Source organism: Triturus cristatus, chromosome 11 (assembly GCF_964204655.1).
Source record: "Triturus cristatus chromosome 11, aTriCri1.1, whole genome shotgun sequence".
In the NCBI taxonomy this organism is placed as follows: Eukaryota; Metazoa; Chordata; class Amphibia; order Caudata; family Salamandridae; genus Triturus; species Triturus cristatus.
In genome coordinates, this window is record NC_140594.1 from 1,117,395,895 (window position 1) to 1,117,417,622 (window position 21,728).

Genomic DNA, 21,728 nt, shown 5'->3' on the forward strand with positions numbered 1-21,728 from the left:
TTGGGTAGGGTAGGTTGTCTTGCTGGTGGTAGTGTTTTAGGGTTCAGGGTAGCTCATTGGTGTTTGGGTAGTGTAGGTGGTTGTGCTGGGGGTAGTGTTTTAGGGTTTAGGCCAGGGTACCGCTTTGATATTTGGGTAGTGATGGGGGTCGTGCTCTGGGAAGTGTTTTAGGGTAGTGCAATAGTGTTTGTGTAGTGTAGGGGGTCGTGCTGGGGGTAGTGTTTTAGGGTTTAGGGTAGTGCAGTGGTGCTTGTGTAGTGTTGGGGTGATGCTGGGGGCAGTGTTTTAGGGTTTAGGGTAGTGCAGCGGTGTTTTGGTAGTGTAGGGGGTCATGCTGGGGGTCGTCGTTTAGGGTTTAGGGTAGTGCAGTGGTGTTTGGGTAGTGTAGGAGATTGTGCTGGGGTAGTATTTTATGGTTTAGGGTTGTGCAGTGGTGTTTGGGTAGTGTAGGGGGTCATGCTGGGGGAAGTGTTTAAGGGTTTAGTGTAGTGCAGCAGTGTTTGGGTGGTGTAGGGGGTCCTGCTGGGGGTAGTGTTTTAGGGTTTAGGGTAGTGCAGTGGTGTTTGAGTATTGTAGGGGGTCATGCTGGGGGTAATTAGGGTTTAGGGTAGTACAGTGGTGTTTGTGTAGTGTAGGGGTAGTGCTGGGGGTAGTGTTTTAGGGTTTAGAGTAATTCAGTGGTGTTTGTGTAGTGTTAGGGGGTCGTGGTTTAAGGTTTAGGGTAGTGCAGTGGTGTTTGGTAGTGTAGGGGGTCGCGCTGGGGGTAGTGTTTTAAAGTTTAGGGTAGTGCAGTGGTATTTGGAAATTTCAAAATTCTATTTTGAATAACTTTGGCGCCGGTTGACGAATCCTCGCGAAATTTTCAAAACTAATGGGGCGCTCCATTCAGCTCCTACCCTGAAAGTCTCGGGGTGATTCGTCAAGCGGGGGCCGAGAAATTCCCCATGCATTTTCCCATAGGACTTTTAGACACAGCTACAGCCCAAACGGCTGAACAGAATTACTTGAAATTTGGCAGAGAGGTAGCCATAAGGTCAAGGAGGTGCCTTTCGCAGGTCTGTTGTAAATCTGTTCAGTATTTCTTGAGAAAATAGCATTTAAAAGCATATCAATATCTATACGCGCGTACCGTGCGCGCACTGAGCAAGCCCTGTGCGCGCACCTTGCCGTGCGCGAGCGTAATTCTGATTGGTTGTTACATGTCAGTAAACATTCGAATCGGTCGAAATCAGGAAGTGTCGGCCGCCATTTTGTCTGTCGCACTGAAAAGGAAAGGTGGAGACCATGAATAGGGGGCAGGGTAGGGAATTCTTGACCCCCTAGCCATTGTAAGGGGGTCACAGTAGGACCACGAAGGGCAAAAAATATAGATTTTAATTTTTTTTAAAACATCGCGAGGTGCGCGCACCCAGCACGCACCCGAAAAAAAACATTAAAAAAATAGAATTAAAAATCAAGTTTAAGTGTTTAGATATTAGGTGGCTCTAAAAAGAGCCCTTGTGTTTATTGAGTGTTTTTCGGTACCTACAAGTAAGTACCGATGCAGAGTCTAAAGTTCAAGAGGAAGACTCTGTTCCCTTCATCATTGAAATGTACACCGTCTCCTCTATAAATGTCTTGCATGTTGTAACGCAAGTTGTTGCGGTATATAGAACCCATACAATAGTCTCTGAGGAAAGCAGAAACAGACCTATTGACGTGCTTTCTTGCTTTGTCAATCTGCGGACAATGTTGGTTGGACCAGTTCCACTTTTGCCTTTGGCATATATTAGAGTATACAAAGGTAGTTTGTGGAAAAAGTGACATCAATTGCACAAAGGTGTCCTTAACAAGCATTTCCAGACCTACCCCAGTTGAAGTGCCTAGGTCATTTCCACCACAGTGCACAATAATAAGGTTAGGCTGTGGGAGATGTAGAAAGGTTTTCACCAAAGGCATTAATTGGCGCCACTTTAACCCTCTCTGACCAATCCATTTAATGTCTACATTTGGCAAAGCAAGATCTCTCACCATACCTCTTTTTTCTGCATACTTTTCACTCCAGAAGACATAGCTGTGATCTACAATCCACACTGTGAACATCTTTCAAGGAGATGTGGATGCACTCAGGAGGTAGGAGATGATGACAAACCAAAACATGAGAGTAAGGCGAATGCAAGCTTACCGTAAGCTTACCGTACGCGTACCCCGCGATTTTTTTTTTAAATTAATAAATGTTTTTTTGTACTTTTCTGTCCTTCTTTGATCCCCTTTCAAATGTTAGGGGGTCTGTAACTCTCCTCCTTGCCCCCTTTTCAAGTTATCACCCTTTTTTTTTTCTGTGTGAAACATACAAAATGGCGGCCGCCGCTTCCTGGTTTCGACCGATTCGAATGTTTACTAAGATCTAACAGCCAATCAGAATCGCGCTCGCGCACGTCACCGTACGCGTACGGTAAGCTTACCGTAAGCGCACGGTAAGCGCACCGTAAGCTGCCACAGATATATATATTGATTTAAATGCTATTTTCTCAGGAACTACTGAACAGATTTACACCAGACCTACACAAGGCACTTCCTTGACCTGAGGACAACCTCTCTGCCAAATTTCAAGTAACTCTTTTCAGCCGTTCGGGCTGTAGCTGTGTCTAAAGGTCCTATGGAAAAATGCATGGGAAAAACGCGTTTTGGGACCCCCCTTTTTTCTCAGCCCCCGCCTGACGAATCCCCCCGAGACTTTCAGGGTAGGAGCGGAGCGTAGCGCCCCACCTATTTTGAAAATTTTGCGAGCATTCGTCAACCGGCGCCAAAGTTATTCCAAATAGAATGTTGCGGTTTTCCTATGGAAACAGGGTCCTAACTATAACTACCTACTGGCGACCGCCAGTAGGTAATATATATATATATATATATATATATATATATATATATATATATATATATATATACATACATACACACACACATACACCAATAACACAAAACCTTTAAAAAACAAACCGCTCTAATTAAATTAAAGCAATGTATATGTATATTTGTTTTATTTTTAGATTTGTTAAACATTATAATATAAATTAGAATGATTAGCTTAATATTTGTTTTTAAGTAGATATATCTAAATATATAGCTTTTGGGCACCCCGGGCCACTACGCATCCCATATTGCGCCTGGATCCACGCTTCCTGACCCAGTGAAAGGAGCCACTGGAGGGATCAGTCTCTGTGCGGTTTCTGCCCGGTCCACCCCCCCGCCTGGATAAACAGTTGCTGGCCTGACAGGAGAATTTACTGGAGGGGTCAGTTTTTCTATGTGACAGTCCAACCCTGCTTATTTTCCTTCAAAAACATCTAACTGTCTAGCTTACTGCCTGTGCCATGGGGAGGGGCTGTGGCTGGATCGGGGAATTGCTGTAGGGTGCTTTTTGTATGTCCTCACGGAGGGGTGCTGACCTATCCCCTCTATTCTGTTCCCCCTGACGACCAGCATCCACTTTAACACCCTATACCCTCAACTTTCAGTGCTGGTCCATTTTCTCTTTCACCCCCTTGCCCTATTCTCTTATTGCCCTTCCCTCCGTTCTACTCTATCGAAATAGAAAGAGGACTGAGAGCAGCTTCCTGCTATGGCGGCCATCTTTGACTGGTCTCATTCTCACCTCTACCCACACTAACCCTCTCCTGCTACAAGGGTGCATCCTCTACTTTAATCACACTTACCTCTCCCCCAGGTGAACTAAAGCTTTTCCAACACCCAACCTAGATGACCACCCCCACTGGGAGAAACTGACAAAGGACTTTGCTCCTGCTGTTTCCACTAAAACTATAGTAGGACTAAACCAACTCTAGAGTCCTGTAATGGTCCTTCCTGTGTGACTCCACTATAAGCCTACACTTTCAACCCCACCCATGAGCTTAGCTCCAGGCCTGAAGCTGCCCTCTGTTTCACACCCCAATACCTTCCACCACCCATCTCAAAAGAACAAACTTTTAAGACTACTAACCTTGCCCAGCCCAACTCTCCCCTGACAGATCAGCTCTATTATATCCCATCCCATATGGTCTATTCTGGAGCGCCACCCTATGAACACATTTTAATTTTCACTCAGGAGCCGCCTGAATTCTACACCTCCCCTCCCTCCCGAACAACCCTCTGCTGTAGGATCTTCCCATGCCCAATTCTTAGTGCCCCCCCCATATCTTGTGGATACCGCTCAGTCTAGAAACTCCACTTGAATTCTCCTCCCTCTCAACTCCCGTAGTGAGGAAGACGACAACAAACACAAGAACACACCACCAGACCACCCCAGAAACCCCCCTTTCACATCTCTCCAACCTTAAACCCTAGGGCCCTCACTCCTTCTCCATCACCTACCCGCCCAACCTCTCAGCTAACGCCACCAAACTCTTAACGCACAGACTGCTCAAGCAATACCCTGAAACACTCATAGCTGACCTCTACTGTAACCCTTCCAAAAGTAAGACTAAAACGGATAAAAAAATTTACACCACCCATCAGGCCAAATTGAGAAATAACCTAGCTAACCACCTGTGAGACACCAAAGCCACCAACATCCCTTACGGCCAAATATTGCTAATCTCCAAGTCATTTGCCTTCAAAATCAGCGCCACCATAACAGTATACGGAAATGGCAAAGTCATGGTCCAAGCCAAAGACTTCAACCTTCACCAATTTGAACTCGCCTTCCACAAGCTGCGAAACTACATTTCAAACCCTTTCCAATTATTCAATCACTTCCCAACCCACCACCCAGAACCCGACCCAAGAAACCTGCCATAAACTCTCAATTATTGAACTCCTCAGACCGTCACTCCACCCCTACACCATATCCCTCTTCTCCCCCACCCTCATCCCCCTCAACCATATCTCCCACCTCAAGACATCGCTCCCTATCTCACCTCACACCCCACTCAATACACTTACCCTATTCTCCCTACCTGCAGAAACACCAGCATTTGACTAAACTCCACCCAATCCTCAGACAAAGAAAACCAGTACACTCGAGAAGCACTCTCCCCAGTCTCCCCACCTCCACCCATCCGAAGACACGTATGTCTCCACTTCCCATAATCCTACCACCCCCCAACCCTCCTGCTTCCAACCAACACCTCCAATCTAATCTGCCCCCCAACTCCTTCGCTCCCCCTACACCTAACCTAGAGTTGATGGCAGAACTGACCAAACGCCTTACACGTATGGAAAAACAACTCCACGCTCTCTTACCAATGGACCCTATGCACATCATATCCATAACTGAAAACCTATCCCATACCCATAGCCAAATCAACACAATCATTCAGGGCATAAACAAAATCCTTCTCAAAACCAAAGCCCCCTTTTCCCCGCCAAATACTTACAACTCCCATCCCTCATAAACATCAGTGAGCCCTCTCAACTGCTGAATCCCCAAACAAACAGCTGGCGCACTACGCCTCTAAACACCCAATATCACAGACCAAAAAGAGAGAAACCTGAAATGTCCTTGAGAGATGCGATGAATCATGCTAAAACCTACAACCCCAGAACAACCTAATCCCCCCCAACATACAGGTAATCACTGGAATTGGTAGAGCCAACAACCAATTTAGGACTACAAGACTTCCCTCTCAATGCAGAGTCATACCCCAGGCTCCCCCTCCTCCCAAAACTATTCCATCAGCTGCAAGGGCATCTGCATGCTTGTTAACTGCAGATCTGCAGTCAAGCACGCAACAGAGCTGGCTGTTGTCATACTGAATTACGACATTGACATCGTGTTCATCACAGAAACCTGGCTCAATGAAACATCCTATCCGATCCTTGACCTACTAGTCCCCCCTGATTTCTCCATCATTAAAAAGGACAGAATCGCCATCATTCATAGGAACAACATCAAAATAGTTGAAACCAAAACCCACTCCTTCTCTACTTTTCGAATACCTCCACACCAACTTAATACGACAAGGTAACAAAGTAACTAAATGCCATCTCATCTACCACCCTCCAGAAAACACTCTTACATTCGAAGAACAAATTTCTGACCTACTTTCATACTGTTCTCTATACAACTCCTACAACATCATCCTAGGTGACTTCAACCTCCACTGGAACAACGAAAAGGACACTTTAATACAGTCACTAAATGAACTCCTTCTCACCAATGAGCTCACCCAACGCTGCAAGGGACAAACCCACAACAAAGGCTCTACCTTAGATGCTATCATAGCCAAAAAACGAAATAATAAGCATCAATGACATTCTCCCAATCGACTGGTCAGACCACCACATCATTCGATTTAACATCAACCAAACTGCAGCGCCACCAGTCAAAGCCCAGATTAACCATCAATGGAGCAGAAACCTCAATCCCATCTCCCTCTCTTACCTCGAAGAAACAATAACACCACTTCTCCCTCCCTTCACAGACAACCTTAACATGGTTGTGCTCACTACACTGTACAACACGACGATGGAAACTGCACTTGACCAACTACCTCCCATGAAAAACAAAAGGATCAGAGACATCCCATCCAGAGCCTGGTTCAACAAAGACCTCAACTTAGAAAGAGGACAAGTAAGAGCCGCTGAGAGACTCTGGAGAGTAAACATATCTACAGCCAACCTCTTCCAGCTCAGAAGAGAACGCAGGAATTTCAAAAAACAAATAATCAAGGAGAAAGCCTCCTTCTTCTAGAGTGCGCTAGACAAAGTAAAAAAACGCCCCAAAGAACTCTTCAACATCATCTATAAACAGACCTCCAAGCCCACCAAGGTAAATCCTCCTGCCTCCAAACTACAGTGTGACAACTTGGCCAAATTCTTCAATGACACAATCACCACCTAGCAAGTAATCGCTTATAACGAAAGAAAAGCCAGCCCCAGTTAACTCCACGATCCCCAAAGGCGAGACCCCTCTCGAGCCAACCACCCAAAGAAGCCTATACACAAGAAGAGGACATTTCCACGGTGATTGCCAACTCCAAACCCTCCAACCACTATGCAGACCCACTACCTGCTTACCTGTCTAAGAACCTCAACCTCACCCTAATCCTACTGTGGACGAAGATCATCAATAGTTCCCTCAACAACAGACTGATGCCCATCTGCCTTAAACAAGGCCAAATCACTCCCCTACTAAAAAACCTGATGCTGAGCCAAACGATCTCAAAAACTTTAGGCCCATCACCAACCTTCCTTTCATAGATAAAATCCTCGAGAAATGTGGTCTCTCCCAACTCAACCAACACCTGGAATAAAACAACCTACTTGACTCACACCAATCTGGTTTCAGGATGGGATGCAACACAGAAACCACTATACTGAGTATAACTGATGACAATCACAACTCCCTTGACTCTAACAGATGCTGCCTCTTGCCCTCCTTGATCTATCAGCGGCTTTTGACACTGTGGATCACAAGCTACTTTTAGATGCCCTACAAAAGCATATCGGAGCAGATAGCACTATCGTAAAATTGGTCTCCTCATTTATGCATAACTGATCCCAATTCATAAAAATCTAAAACTCTATGTCCGATATCTCACCCACAACCGGAGGTGTCCCTCAAGGCACAGTCCTCTCCCCTACTCTCTTCAACATCTACATGGAACCCCTCACTACCATTCTAAAACAAGCAAATATCGCCTAGCATCTCTATGCCGACGACACCCAGCTGTACCTCCAAATATCCTCCATTAAAGACATCCTCAAACTCAACCAAGAAAACAAAAAAATTCTTGTCTTCTCCAATCATGACCAACCCCCTCAGATCCAAGTATGGATAAACAACCTAGACTCCCTAAATGTCAAACTTACTCCAGAAATCTTAGCTAAATCTCTAGGGATCTCTCCGGACACAAGAGTTAACATGAGCTCCCACATAAGCTCCACTGCAAAAGGTGCATTCTACAGCCTAAAGCTCCTCAAAAAGATCAAGCCTTTCACACCCCCCAATGACCTCAAAATCGCAACTCAAGCTCTAGTTCTGTCCAGACTTGACTATGGAAATGCCACACTGTGGCAGCTAAAACACACATAGGCCCTATGAGAGCCACCCTAAATGCAGCAGCAAGAATGATCATAGGTTCCAAAAAAACACAACCACATCAACCCCACATTGCAGGACCTAAAAAGGCTACCTATCAAAGCACACTGCTGTTGCAAAACAGCCTGTCTCACCCATAAAGCCCTACACACAGGCTAACCGGATTACTTTGCAACCAAACTCACTACAGCAGGACAATCGAGAAACCTAAGAACCTTCAAATCGCTCCTCTTAACCCCCAAACAGATATAAACAAAGAGCCCTCTCCCGCTCTTTCTCAGGGAACGCCCCCAAAAGTTGGAATTCTCTCCCTATTCATATCAAAACTAACCCCTCCTTCGCAAGTTTCAAGAAACAACAAAAAGAATTTCTCCTCAAACGTCATCTGCCTCTGGACAATAACCACCCAACACTTTTTTTTTCCAGAACTTTGTAACCTCCAGTATCTAGATGTATCATTGTACTTGACTGTTTATGCTTCTATACATGTATGCTGATTTAAAGTGCTCTGATACCCCTCGGGTCGTGTAAGCGCTATATAAAAATAAAAAATAAAATATATGGATTATTATATATGTCTTTTTAACTTTTTTATATTACGTTTATAGGTTATGTTTGTTGAAATATATATTAAATCTATTTTTAATGAATGTTTCTATTTAATATATTTCATATTTATTATTTTAAATTATATATATTTTAATATAATGATTTATTACAACAATATTTTTTCTCTCGATATTTTTGTACTTACCATTATTAGTATAGGAAGACGATAGTTTGGTCATTATATTTTGGGGGTCAATATTTTGTCAGTGAACCTCCTCAGCAGTATTACCACACCTTGAGAAAGGCTGCTGATGTTGGACGAATTGACACCTCTACACACACTTGGAGAGAATAGGGGTCATAGCTACTAGCTGCCCCTATATATATATATGTGCCCCCCCAGTCCCACCCCAATGTAACTTAGGGAGAGGGTGGGACATTAATCACACTCCTTTTCTCTTAGGTCACATATTCCTCCACCACTGCTCCTCAAGGAAGGGAATGAATGTAACTACCCCAGGGCAGCGTTACGATGAAAGTCTTCTTTAGTGTGATCTCTCACCCGCAGGGGAAACAGGCCGAGGAGAAAGCTGCATGGTTGTATGTATGTAGAGCTTATACTGCAGTAGTCTAGCTTGAGAGGAAAGGACTCCGCAGACATATGTATAAACAAAAGGGACAAAGTTACAAGAACGGAATTTCGTACAAAGTGTGATGTCAAAATTAACTACTGAGATGCAATAGCTTTTAATGGACCATTTAAAAAAGGATTGCACATATCTTGCACCTTGGACAAGGATTTAAATTTGCTCCTGCACTAATCAGCCCCAACCCATCCATAGCTCCTCAGATCGGCTCCAAAAGACAAGTGGAGTAGTCACTCTCAGTTATGTTTACTTATCCTGAAAATATTTATGTATTTTACTTCAAGAATGTATGGAGGTCTTTACTATCATATCACATGTATCACTCACCTCTGGCCTTATTTAATTTAGAAAAAAAACTACAACCTCAAACTAGTCATGAAGAAGTATTTGTTTAAAAACCATATCAACTTGAACAAAAGGCAGAGAGACTTCAGGTGGGAGCAAGGAGGAGGAGAATTATATTACTTGATCATAAAATATTAGGGGCCTGATTTCGAATTTGGCAACAGGGTACTCCATCACAAATTCTGTGGCATACCCTGCCCTCCGAACCCTCAGTTCGCCCAGCTCATTTTGAGGCTGACGGACCTTAAGTATTCCATCTATGGAGCACTGTTGGCTCCATCAATGGAAAACTTCCTCTAACGGCCCAAGTGAGTAAGGGCCGTTAGAGGAAGAACATTATGCCATTCACCCTATTTAGGGAGAATAGTGTAATGTGTTTTTTTTCTTGTTCATCACAAGGACAGGAAAAAAAACAATAATGACTCCCACACCCTGGGAGAAAACTCCCACACTGCTGTGGATATTATATTTTTGCTTTTCAGAACCAAACTCCTACTTGGTAATTTGATTCTGAAAATCTTAAGAAATTCAAAGGTTTGATGGACAGCTGTCAAAACTGACTGCAGCTATACACTGAAGCTTTAATACACTGAAAGGAACTGCTGTGGTGGCAGTTTCTTTCAAGCTACAGAGATGAATGCTTGGCCAGCAGTCATCTCTGAATTGGTCGGATAAAGTACCGCTAAGATGAAGGAGGCAATGTCCTCAGATATCCTGATTGAATCTACTCTGTCTGCCAAACTCTGAATCAGGCATTAAATCTCTTAAGCCCTGACTAGGTGTACCTGCAGAAAAGGGCAAGAAGGCCTCCTTATTCATGAACTTCCCTTCTTTGTCAAGGAAATGTCCTGGATTGAACTGTCGAGGTGTCTCCCAGTGGTCAGGATCAAACAGAGCTGAGGATAAATTAGGTATGATGAGGGAACCCTATGAGGAAAAAATAGGTCATTGGATTAGAATGATGGTTATAGATGGTCCTCATATTGAAATTATTTATTTATTTATTATTTCACATTTGTATAGAGCACAACTCTCCCCAAGGTGTGTATCAGTGCTCTAAGCTCTGTTCTGAGAAAGTGGGATTTGGACGCGTGTCTTAATCTTTCCAGACTCCTAAATTTATGCAGTCATCTAAGTAAGTTTAACAATTATCATTGAGAGTTTGGTGGGAAGATCACTATAGAGTGATACATTCTCTGGGGACTGACAATGGAGAACTCTTAGAGGTAATACATGATTAATGTAAACATTGGGAATGCACATAAAAACGGATAGTGGTCTAAGTGGAATTCAATATCTTTGAGAAGCCAGGGACAGCTCAGAGGAAACAGGCCAATATGTCCACTATGTTCTCCATTTTAAAGGTCACTGTTTGATGGGTTTAGCCCTTTGACAGCTCCAGTTGGCTTAATTGACAATATTTTTTAAAGAACAGCCTTATCAAGTTCCCTGTCACAGAGCAAGTAAGAGGGTGGATATGGGTTTGAAATTGATTTAGAAGTCTTTCGGTCAGATACTCGCTGGCAGGATTCTTTGAGTTATATGGTGTTCAGTTCATAAACATGTGAGAAAGTTGAACTCAACAGTAGAAAATGCATTTGATTTGATGGCACTACGTGGTAAAAGTCTTCAAGGTCCCACCAGAAATGTTAACTGAAAAAAGGGTGGAGGAACAGAAATGACATGATATGACATTCATGAAGAAGCATACAAATAGTCTACCAGAAGGAGATTAAGATTCTAGAGCAACTACTTTGGAGAATAGATCAGAGTAGGTTTAGATGTTTATGTAGCAGTCTCTAGAATCTAAGGTGATGCCACCTGGTGTGATGTCAGATCAGAATGTTAATTTGTTTCACAACAATTAAGTTTAATTTTTAGACACACATTGCTGATTTCTTCAAATGACATGTCTATAGTTGCATGCTTCTCTGGCCTTAAATCAGAAAATCACACCACACATTTGGGGTGCCCTTCTAACTAAAAAGGAACAAGGTCAGTTCACAATAAAAACAAGAAGGAATCCCTTTTGCGTCACTCACTCTTTCCGCCAGTCATATATCCTGATTTGTGCTGGGTATATAGATACCGATCACCTTTTACCCCCAATTTCTCCACTGTCTAGACACTGAACACTATTATATATAAAAATTTCTCATTTATTCAAAGTAACTACTTTCAAATACAAGGTTGAAAATATCCTCTTTACTTTGGAAAGAATCCAAATTAGTAAATAGATAGTGGTGAGAAATTCCATGACTGCATGGGGTCGGTACATACCTGGATGACTCAAAACTGTTTAAAACTGAACTCGAGCAAAACCGAGGTGATCATCTTTGGAAATAATACTAACTTCTGGTCACCTAGATGGTGGCCTGAGAAATTAGGTATCCTTCCAATGCCCGTCAGGAAAGCAGAAACCTAGGAGTAGTAATTGACATTAGGCTCACCTTTGGGATCAGGTGAATGTGGTCACTTCATCTACTTTCCAGACGCTTAGGATGATAAGAAAAATGCTACCCCAGGAAAGCCAACGAATAGTGATAATCTCCCATATTCTATCAAAACTTGATTACTGCAATGGTTAATACCTGAATATCCTACAGCAACACATGAACAAACTGCAATTATTGCAAAATGCAGCAGCTAGGCTGCTAACAGGTACTCCTAAATTTAAATCTGTAAAAACAGAAATTAGACAGCTCCACTGGCTGCCAATAAGGCAACTAGTCAGATTCAAATCGCTTTGTACTGCCTTCAACACTCTGCATGACGGTGGACTAGACCATCTTAGGCAGCGCTTTAGTTGGTACACCCCCAACAGAATGTTTCGCTCCTTATGAGCTAAGACAGTGATAGTGCCTAAATTCAAAAGAGCCAACTGGGGCGGCAGAAGCTTCATACCTGCACCTCTAGGGAATGGAAAGAACTTCCTTTCCATATTCGGGCCTCCCCAACCCTTTGTCATTTAGGATGGCACTAATAACTTGTCTATTCAGCAATTAGTTTTACCTGGGTCTTTTATGTTATTCTGCTATCTCGGCTGTTGAGCTAAGCGCCAGGACACCTTCGGGTAGTCGTTGTGCTCTATAAATTTATTTAGCATAACATAATATAGCGCTGTTATATCACAATAAAAATATCTTAAAATCCATGTCAAAATGAATGTGTAATGATCAAGAGATTTGATGACAGTTAATTCAATAGTTTTTTAATCATACATTCTTGTTTTTGTATCAAACAAATACATTCTATAGACTATTGAAATATACTAATAATGTTTTCATAGACATATGTATGGATTGTAAAATATTTATTGTGATATAACAACGGAAAGAGTGAGTGACTCAGAAGTGATCCTTTAATTCAGCTAAGCAACTTCTAAAGAACCTTTTTAAATGTTCAGTCCATACTCTACTTTATGCCTAATGGTTAACTTTATACTCAGTGTTATGTATTTTACCTCACTATAATGCGTTACCTATATACTGCTAGATGATTACCATGCAGTGTCTGCTTCACATTTTATCTCTAAATGCTGTTCAATAGGTCTCTAAATGCTGTTCAATCGGTCTCTAAATGCTGGTCATTAGGTCTGCCAATGCTGCTGCAAAAGTACCTTCTCAATATTGAATCCTTGCAAAGTGGTCTCCTTCACAGTCTCCCTAAAAAGTCCGACAGATATAATGTCACTTATGCGCTGTATCTCGTGAATCACGGCATTGGTGTAGGGAAGCATCTTCCGGTCCTCATAGTGAATGATATGGGACTCTCCAAGGACATCAACCAGCTCCTTCTGCACATTCTCTGGAATGACATATTTACATAGATCAGGGAACTGGTGACATTCTAATTCACTAATGTCTACTAGTAAAATCGTTTTTCCAAAATAGTTGACAATGTAAGCCCCCACCCATTTTGATTCAAACAAACTGAGTTCAACTCATCTCACTGCAACTCAATTCTGCTCAGTTCAATTCACACCACCAAGCCTTATGACATAAAATAAAATCCTCCCTCCAAGTGCAGATAATTAGCTCTTTCATTTGAATTAAGGAAGAGGCTGGCACTCCAGGAGCGGAATACGCCGATGTTGACAGGCAAGCCCTACTCAAAGAAATTGAAACACTCTCTGAACAACTAAACAAACTACCAGGACAAGACACTATTAAAAAGCTACAAATGGAGATGCAAGAAAGGGTAAAAAAGTACGAGCAAATCATTAAAGACCAGAAAGCTGTGAAGTTCAGAAGAGACAAACTGGACTACCAGAGAGGCCAAATCTTTACATTCTCGAAGCCTTTTGAGAATATTCAACGCCAGAAAATGGCAAATGGTCTACGAGGCAGCACAGCACAAATTAATGCAGAATCGGAGTCAGAGATCAGCTCTGAAGCGGACACAGATAACAAAGACTCACGCCAGATAACACTAACATCAGTATAATCAATTTGTCTAATTTACCGTTAAATGCAGAAGAAACCAACATTCTTTCACGTGTCTTTCTTACAGTGCTCCTGAGGACATGGATTATGTTCAAACTCAAATAGACTGTTTTAAATTAACCCGCAGGCGCAGGTTGGCCAAATATTTTGCAGTAGGCAGGACAGCAGAGGGGCGGAACCCTGTTGCAACTGAATACACTACTGCACTGCAGATCTGTGACATTGATCTATTAAGGGACCTGGACAGCCTAGAAAGAAGAGGCATGCAAGGGGTAACAGATGATGCATTACTTAGAGAAAAGGGTCTAGGTGTGTATGGTAGACCAAGCACGCCTTTCAAACCCTGATCTTTATTTTTAGCCATGGTCCCCAAAGATTATATAGATTCCTTTACAAACTAGTTGTTCATGATTTAAAACAGCTATATGTGGATCAACAGGCCAAAAGTCCAACTATGACATCAGATATATGGTATAGGAATCTAGTGAAGAAATTTCAGTGAAGACCTGATATAGTGGGAAGACAGGCAGACAAGGGCGGGAACATTGTCCTTTGGCCCCTTGCCATGTACCATGATGAAGGAAGGTTACATTTCAGAGAGAGACAATGCTATCGCAGAGTAGATAAAGACATATTACAAGCCATTACTGTTAAATTCCATTCTGAGTTAGCACATTGGAGATCTGTAGGTCTTATTTCCCAAACAGAGCACATGTCCCTGAAGATTGATTCACCAGTAACACCGGTGCTATATCTCATACTGAAAGTGCATAAAAATGTGAATGTTCTACCAGGACATCTGATTATATTGGCAGTTGGTAGCTTTATTGAAAATACCTCCAGGGTTTTAGATTTGTTCCTGCAAGATTTTGTAAAAAATCTCTCATCATATACAAAGGACATGGGAGACTTCAATCGGGAGGATCATTTTATCATGATGACATTGGATGTCTCCTCCCTGTACACCAGTATTTCACATGCATATGGTATACAGGCGGTGCAGTAATATCTGAGTACGCGACCATTGACCCTGTATAGATATACAGAAATGTTGGTAAACATGTTAAGCTGCTGCCTGAAAAACAACATCTTTCTTTTTGGCAAGGACCTGTATCAACAGGTTAGGGGGACTGCGATGGGCACCAGCTTCACCCCCAGCTATGCTAATTTGCATATGGGCTGGTGGGAGGAGCAGGTGTTTGCCACGCAGTTCACCAAAGAAATGTCTGAGAATGTGGTCCTATGGACCCGCTATATTGATGATCTTTTCATCATTTGGCGAGGGGATATAACATCAGCAGAGGTATTTATTGAGAAACTAAATACCAATGACCTAAATTTACATTTCACAATGCACCTGAGTGAGAAAGAGGTACAGTTCTTAGATCTCACAGTATACATAGTGGATGGGGAACATCCGAAAGAGTACTGCTGGCAATGCAATACACCATGCCCGCAGTTTTCATCCTCCCATCCCGTATGCTGAGAATCTTCATATGAGAAGGAGCTGCAGCTGTCCAGACCAATTGTATAAAGCAATAGAAGAGCTTACTAACCACTTTGAACAGCTAGGTACAGCAAGGCTGTTCTTAAAACAGCTAGAGAAAAAGCAAATTTAAATCCTATAGAGCAGTTAATATTTGCCAACCCTTCAAACACAAGGTTGTCCCAAGATAAAGCTGATCCCAAATTCCGATACATCACGGGCTACAACAGGCAGCATCAGAGCATAAGAGCTATAATTCAGAAACATTGCCATGTGTTACGAGGTGATCCAATTTTGAGACAGAAGTTGGATAACAGGCCTTTAATAACTTTCCGCAAAGCTAGATCACTGCGACAGGCACTGGTAACAAATAGCCCAGGGACCCCACAACAGGTAACTTGGCTGAACGAAAATAAAGGGTTTAAAAGATTTAACAAGTGTAAGGTTTGTAAGTTTGGAGTGAACACAACAGAGGTACCCTTACCTTTCACAGAAAAGTAGTGGAAGATCGTGAAACCATTGAATTTGTTGTATATGCCCTCAGGTGCAGTTGCCTTAAAATGTATATAGGCAGTACCCTTTTACCAGTTCAACAGCACATTTTACAACATATCAGAGCCATAAACAATAGGGATCAAGCGTATCCTGTGGCAATACATTTTGAGCAATTTGTAAGCATCAAGGTAGAAGATTTAGTATACTTTGTGTCACAAAGACTGAGAGGTGGCAACAGAGAAAGGTGCATGAGGCAATTAGAGTCAAGGTACATTTTACACTTTAACCCCTTCGCCGCTGGGGTAATTCCCCCACGGTGCGGGGGGGCGGCGGCAGCGCTGTGCTCGTGACGAGCCCAGCTCGTCATGAGGCACAGTGGAGCTGTGCTCATGACGAGCTGAGCTCGTCACGACTCCGCCCACTAATTGATTCTCCCGCACAGGCGGGGAATCAATCGCGCGTGGGCGGAGCGCGACCATTATGACGAGCCCAGCTCGTCATGAGCACAGCTCCACTGTGCCTCATGACGAGCTGCGCTCATCATAAGCACACAACGGGTTAACAGCAAGATCTCTAATGGCCACAACACTGAAGAAGATATGTATGTCCATTTGTAAAGAGACAGGTATGTGTTTTGGTGTCCATTGACCCGTTTTGAATGGGCAATGCATTTACGGTTACTGCTTTGAGATTGCTTAAGGATAGGGATAGAAAGTAATCAAGCATTTGCATTTTAATACCCTCCAGCTAGTATTATTGAATTATATTTACACAGTTTTAAATTCTTTTGCACAGCACTTTCATTTTGAAGTGACCAAACTTTGTTGAAATACAGAAGGAATATTGGGCACTGGCACTAAACTGAAACTGAGGCTAAGGCCGAGAGTGAGGCAAATGTTTTATAATTGCTATTTAAATTTAAAATATATCTAACTATGGCACTCATTGAACCTGGCCTAAAAAAGAGTATTTGGAGCAAAAAATAGCAGGGAATTAGCCCTGGAGTAAACAAACAAATGATGAACTATGAGAAATTTCATATGCATTTTAAGTTTTAATGTATTTGTATATCATAAGTGTTGTTTATCCTATGTTATCCATATATATGTGACTATAGCACTTTACTAATATGCTCTTTGCACAAGGTACAGGGGACTTTATCTCGGAAACAGAGATTGCACATGTCACTTTAATAGATATTTAGAGCGTTTTGCCCGAGATTGTGTTTTGGAGTATAATACGGCGATGAGCACTTGCCTTTGAAATGGTAAATCAGAGATGAATCATATGAAATTTTAAATGCATTTTAATTGTTAATGTATTTGGAATCAATTGTCACCGTTTATATATTTTGCCATATAATTAATATAAGTATGGCGATTCAATGAAAATGCTCATTTGCATAAAGGACAAGTCACTTTATCCTGTGATCAGGATTGCACATGTCACTCTAATTCAAATAATGTGCACCGCCACTTTAAGGTTGATTGAAACTTTGTAGACAATATAAAATGCCCAGACGTGGGTCCAGTGCGCAATGCGCCACTAGATTCAAGCTAGCCTGGCTTATGATTGGTGATGCCCCAAAACTGGTCTCAGGATGCTTATTTCTGGTCCTGGGAGGACTTGGACTGGCAGCTCGGGCAGGATTGTTCTTATGAGATACAGGGTCAAGACTGGTTTGTATATGGTGAGTCCAAACTGAGGTGGCGTGGTGAGCAAAAGAACAATGGAATAAAACAGATCCTTGTGACTGGAGGGGAATGTTTGCATTGTTCAGCATTCTCTCCATCATTTGTACCATTTGTCTTTGTTGCCCTAAGAGGGAAGGCTGTGCCCAGACGTGGGTCCTGTGCTCACTGCACCACTGGATTCAAGCTAGCCAGGCTGATGAGGGGTGATGCCTCGAAACAAGTCCCAGGATTCTTGTTTCCGGTCCAGAGAGACCATTGCTTGGCAGTTCAGGCTGGACTGATCCCATGAGGAACAGGGTCAAAACTAATTTGCATATGGCTGAGTCCAAACTGACATGGCGTGGTGAGCAAAAAAACAATGGATTAATCCCAGATCTTTGTGACTGGGGTGAATGTTTGCATTGTGCCGTATTATATGGTCCTATTGTCTTTGTCGCCCTAAGTGGGTAGGGTATGTTCTGATGTGGGTCCCGTGATCACTGCGCCACTGGATTCAGGCTAGCCCGGTTAATGAGGGGTGATGCCCCGAAATCGGTCTCAGGATGCTTGTTTACGGTCCAGGGAGGACCTGGCTTGGCAGTTCTGTCTGGACTGTTCGGTCAATACTGATTTGCATATGGCTGAGTCCAAACTGGGATGGCATGGTGAGCGAAAGAATGATGGATTAAACCAAGATCCTTGTGACTGGGGGTGAATGTTTCCATAGTTCAGCATTCTGGCCATCATTTGTTCCTCTTCTCTTTGTCGCCCTTAGCGGGAAGAGAATGCCCAGACATGTGTTCCATGGTTACTGCAGCCCTGGATTCAAGCTAGCCTGGCTGATGAGGGGTGATGCCCTGAAACCAGTCCCAGGATCTTGTTTCTAGTCCTGGGAGTACCTGGCTTGGCAGTTCGGGCTGGACTGCTGCCATGAGGAACAGGGTCAATACTGATTTTGATATGGCTTGGTCCAAACTGTGGTGGCGTGGTTAGCAAAAGAACAATGGATTAGACTAAGATCCTTGTCACTAGGGGTGAATGTCTGCATTGCTCAGCATTCCGTCCATCATTTGTTCCTTTTGTTTTTGTTGCCCAAAGTGGGAAGTGCACGCCCAGACATAGGTCCCGTGCTCACTGCACCACTGGGCCACTGAATAGAAGCAAGCCTAGCTGATGAGTGGTGTTACACTGAAACCGGCCCTCGGATGTTTGTTTCCGGTCCAGGGAGGACCTGGCTTGGCAGATCAGGGTGGACTGTTCCCAAGAGAAACAGGGTCAAGAGTGATTTGCCTATGGTTTGGTCCAAACTAGGGTGGCATGGTGAGCGAAAAAACAATGGATTAAACCCAAATCCTTGTGAATGGGTGTGAATGATTGCATTGTTCAGCATGCCGTCCATCATTTATTCCTTTTGTCTTTGTCGCCCTAAGTGGGAATGGTATGCCCAGACGTGGGTCCCATGCTCACTGCACCACTGGATTCAAGCTAGCCTGGCTGATGAGGTGTGATGCCCCGAAATTGGTCCCAGGATGCTTTTTTTCTGGTGTAGGAAGGACCTGGCTTGGCAGGTTGGGCTGGACTGCTTCCATGAGGAACAGAATCAAAACTGATTTGCATATGGTTGGGTCCAAACTGGGGCTGTGTGGTGAACAAAAGAACAATGGATTAAACCCAGATCCTTGTGAGTGGGAATGAAATATTTGCATTGTTCAGCATTCCGTCCATTATTTGTTCATTTTGTCTTTGTCACCGTAAGTGGAAAGAGTATGCCCAGATGTGGGTCCCGTGCACAGTCGCAGGATGCATGTTTCCAGTCCAGGGAGGACCTGGCCTGGCAGTTCGGGCTGGACTGTTCCCCATGAGGAACAGGGTCAAGACATATTTACACATTGCTGGGTCCAAAATAGGGGTGGGCGGAATTTGCGTAGTCGCGCTACACAAAGCTCCGCGAAATGGTAAAAAATCTCTGCGAACACGCAGAAATTCTGCGAACACGTGGAATTACGTGTTCGCAATGCTTTTTTCCTGTTCGCGATTGCTGTTTGTGTGCTCGGGGGGAAATATCCGCGAACACCCATTTTGAGAACGCAAACAAGCAAAAAATTCCACGAAGTTGCTGAATGTAGAATTTACGGCAATTCCGCGTTCTCAGCGGAACGCAAAATTACCCAAATTCTGCAATTTCCGCGAGCGGAACGGAATTTAATGCCCAAGCATAGTCCAAACTGGGATGCCCAGATGTGGGTCCTGTTCTCACTTCACCACTGGAATCAAGCTAGACTAGCTGATGAGGGGTGATGCCCCGACACAGGTCCCAGGATGTTTGTTTTGGGTCCAGGCAGGACTTGCTTTGCAGTTCGTGGAGGACTGTTCCCATGAGGAACTGGTTCAAGACTAATTTGCATATGGCTGGGTCCAAACTGAGGTGGCGTGGTGAGCAAAGGAACAATGGATTAAACCCAGATCCTTGTGTCTGGGGGTGAATGTTTGCATTCTTCAGCATTCCGTCCATCATTTGTTCTTTTTGTCTTTGTTGCCCTAAGTGGGAAGGGTATGCCCAGACGTGGGTCCTGTGCTCACTGTGCCACTGGATTCAAGGTAGCCTGGTTAATGAGGAGTGACGCCCCTTAACCATTGTCAGGATGCTTGTTTCAGGGCCTGGGAGGACTGAGGTGGCTTTTTGAGCAAGAGAACGCTGGATTAATCCCAGATCCTTGTGACTGTGGGTGAATGTCTGCATTGTTCAGCATTCTGTCCGTGAATTGTTCCTTTTGTTTTTGTCGCCCTAAGTGGGAAGGGTATGCCCACACGTTGGTCCCGTGCTAACTGCACCACTGGGCCACTGGATTCAAGCTAGCATAGCTGATGAGTGGTGATGCACTGAAACTGGCCCTCAGATGTTTGTTTCCGGTCCAGGGAGGACCTGGCTTGGCAGTTCAGGGTGGACTGTTCCCATGAGGAACAGGGTCCAGAGTGATTTGCCTATGGCTTGGTCCAAACTAGGGTGGCATGGTGAGCGAAAGAGCAATGGATTAAACCCAGATCCTTGTGAATGGGGATGAATGATTGCATTGTTCAGCATGCCATCCATCATTTATTCCTATTGTCTTTGTCGCCCTAAGTGGGAATGGTATTCCCAGACGTGGGTCCCATGCTCACTGCGCCACTGGATTCAAGCTAGCCTGGCTGATGAGGTGTGATGCCCCGAAACTGGTCCCAGGATGGGTTTTTTTCCGGTGTAGGAAGGACCTGGCTTTGCAGTTTGGGCTGGACTGCTTCCATGAGGAACAGAATTGAAACTGATTTGCATATGGTTGGGTCCAAACTGGGGTTGCGTGTTGAACAAAAGAACAATGGATTAAACCCAGACCCTTGTGAGTGGGAATTAAATATTTGCATTGTTCAGCATTCCATCCCTTATTTGTTCCTTTTGTCTTTGTCACCGTAAGTGGAAAGAGTATGCCCAGATGTGGGTCCCATGCACAGTGCACCTCTGGATTCAAGCTAGCCTGGCTGATGGGTGTTGATGCCCCAAAACCGGTCGCAGGATGCATGTTTCCAGTCCAGGGAGGACCTGGCCTGGCATTTCGGGCTGGACTGTTCCCATGAGGAACAGGGTCAAGACACATTTGCATATGGCTGGGTCCAAACTGGGATGCTCAAATGTGGGTCCTGTGCTCACTGCACCACTGGATTCAAGCTAGCCTGGCTGATGAGGGGTGATGCCCCGAAACAGGTCCCAGGATGTTTGTTTCGGTTCCAGGGAGGACTTGCTTGGCAGTTCGTGGAGGACTGTTCCAATGAGGAACAGGGTCAAGACTAATTTGCATATGGCTGGGTCCAAACTGAGGTGGTGTGGTGAGCAAAGGAACAATGGATTAAACCCAGATCCTTGTGACTGGGCGTGAATGTTTGCATTGTTCAGCATTCCGTCAATCATTTGTTCTTTTTGTCTTTGTTGCCTTAAGTGGGAAGGGTATGCCCAGACGTGGTTCCTGTGCTCACAGCGCCACTGGATTCAAGGTGGACTGGTTAATGAGGAGTGACACCCCTTAACCATTGTCAGGA

At 43.8% G+C, this 21,728-nt stretch overlaps 1 protein-coding gene across 1 annotated transcript in view; it reads right to left on the reverse strand.

Moving 5' to 3' along the window:
- The window catches only part of LOC146786140 (cytochrome P450 2J5-like), a 220,208-nt gene that overhangs the window by 43,050 nt on the left and 155,430 nt on the right, over positions 1-21,728 (reverse strand). Inside the window, exons 7-8 of the mRNA XM_085635643.1 lie at positions 13,181-13,368; positions 10,347-10,488 (exon numbers count right to left, since the gene is read on the reverse strand). Coding sequence (XP_085491769.1) covers positions 10,347-10,488; positions 13,181-13,368 — 330 coding nt within the window. The remainder of the gene's footprint in view (positions 1-10,346; positions 10,489-13,180; positions 13,369-21,728) is intronic.